General features: G+C 39.5%; 1 protein-coding gene across 8 annotated transcripts in view; it reads right to left on the reverse strand.

The window, feature by feature from the left end:
* LOC116700693 (actin-binding LIM protein 3) overlaps positions 1–1,487 on the reverse strand; it is a gene marked incomplete in the record, with an annotated part of 54,054 nt that overhangs the window by 31,752 nt on the left and 20,815 nt on the right. For all 8 annotated transcript variants that reach the window (XR_004334709.1, XM_032534100.1, XM_032534098.1 and 5 more), the window contains 1 exon segment: positions 1,112–1,224. Coding sequence is in view for 7 of the 8 variants with exons in the window: in XM_032534100.1 (XP_032389991.1) it covers positions 1,112–1,224 (113 nt within the window).

Here is a 1,487-nt window from a genome sequence, read left to right on the forward strand (position 1 = left end):
GAGCCTCTTGCTGGTTATGGAACAGGAGGGAGGAGTTGAGCTGGAAGCCAGGAGGGGAAGATGGGCAGGGACTTGGCCACCACTGCCGATCCACCATCGAGAGGGTGTTGTGGTTAAGGGTTGAAACACCCAATGAACAATGGGTACCGCCTGATGACATCAACCCCGCCCGGGAAAGGCTACATTCACTTAACGTGAATGAAGGTGAGAAGCGTTTTTGGATGTATTTGTAATCTGTAATGCCGTACATTGCAGATTTGTTGCACAAATGTCTATGTCTAAGCATATATCACTATTCAAATAAACATGAAATGATAAAAAATCATTCATGAAGAAACTAAAATAAACCAACCAGAGCCTGATTATGCCTCTGACGCCCATTGCCCAAAAACACATAAATGAGCGACACCGTTACACAGTGCCCATGTTCCTACATTAACATGGGCACTGTAGTTTATTTTTTGTCAATCCTATATGCATTGTGCTGTTGTTGTAAATACAGTAGTCCCCTACAAATACATTATTTTACTACAGTTTTACAATAAGATTTGTGTAAAACTGTACAAACGAAAGGAACTAAAGAGACACAAAAAGGGTAGAGAAGAATTGGATATTATTTTTGAGGCCCACTTGAACATGGTTGGGCTTGGTCTTTAAATGGGATTTATTGACAATATATAGTAATAGTAATAGTAATGCAAGACTTTGATACTAAAAGCTGGAGGACTGACTACTTATTTCAGCTTGTTTTTCCGATTTGTTGGAGAAGCAAAATTACACCATAGCTATTTAACTGGCTGAAGAAGACAATCAGATGCCTCCAAAGTCAGTACTGTTAGTGGGCCTGTGAGATGAGAAATAACACTTATTCCAAAGCACTGCAATGACTCAAATTTTGAATTTAATTGATTGCTGGCAAGCAGCTATGGTAACACAGAAGCTTTCACAAATAACACAACTTTACTTTACTGCATTATTTTTTTGATAACTGCACAACTTGTAATGTACTATCCCTAATAAAATTCACCTTACATTTTCCAAATTTACAGTATAAGTATGGTGCGGTTTGCATGTCAATATGTGCATATGTTTGTGTGTGTTTGTTTCTTACAGCTTGGTCCGTGGACCTTGACGGGCTTGTCGCTTTTCAGAGTGTGTGAGCACTGCTGACACACACACTTCTTCCCACAGAAGGTCACCCTGTCTCCAATTGGGAACGCACTCCTGAGAACAAACACACCCACACCCACACCCACACACACACACACACACACACACACACACACACACAAAAGATTTCAGTTAAGCTATGCAGATGTGGCATTCCAGAAATTGTATTTGGTTCCGTTCACCCAAATGAACAGAAAGCATACATTTCACCCATCTATGATTTCACCTCTTACCCCCTAGTGGTACAGTATCTATCTATATCTATATCTTTCTCTCTCTCTCTCTCTCTCTCAATATATATATATATATATATATAT

This window comes from Etheostoma spectabile, chromosome 13 (assembly GCF_008692095.1).
Source record: "Etheostoma spectabile isolate EspeVRDwgs_2016 chromosome 13, UIUC_Espe_1.0, whole genome shotgun sequence".
Lineage (NCBI taxonomy): Eukaryota > Metazoa > Chordata > Actinopteri > Perciformes > Percidae > Etheostoma > Etheostoma spectabile.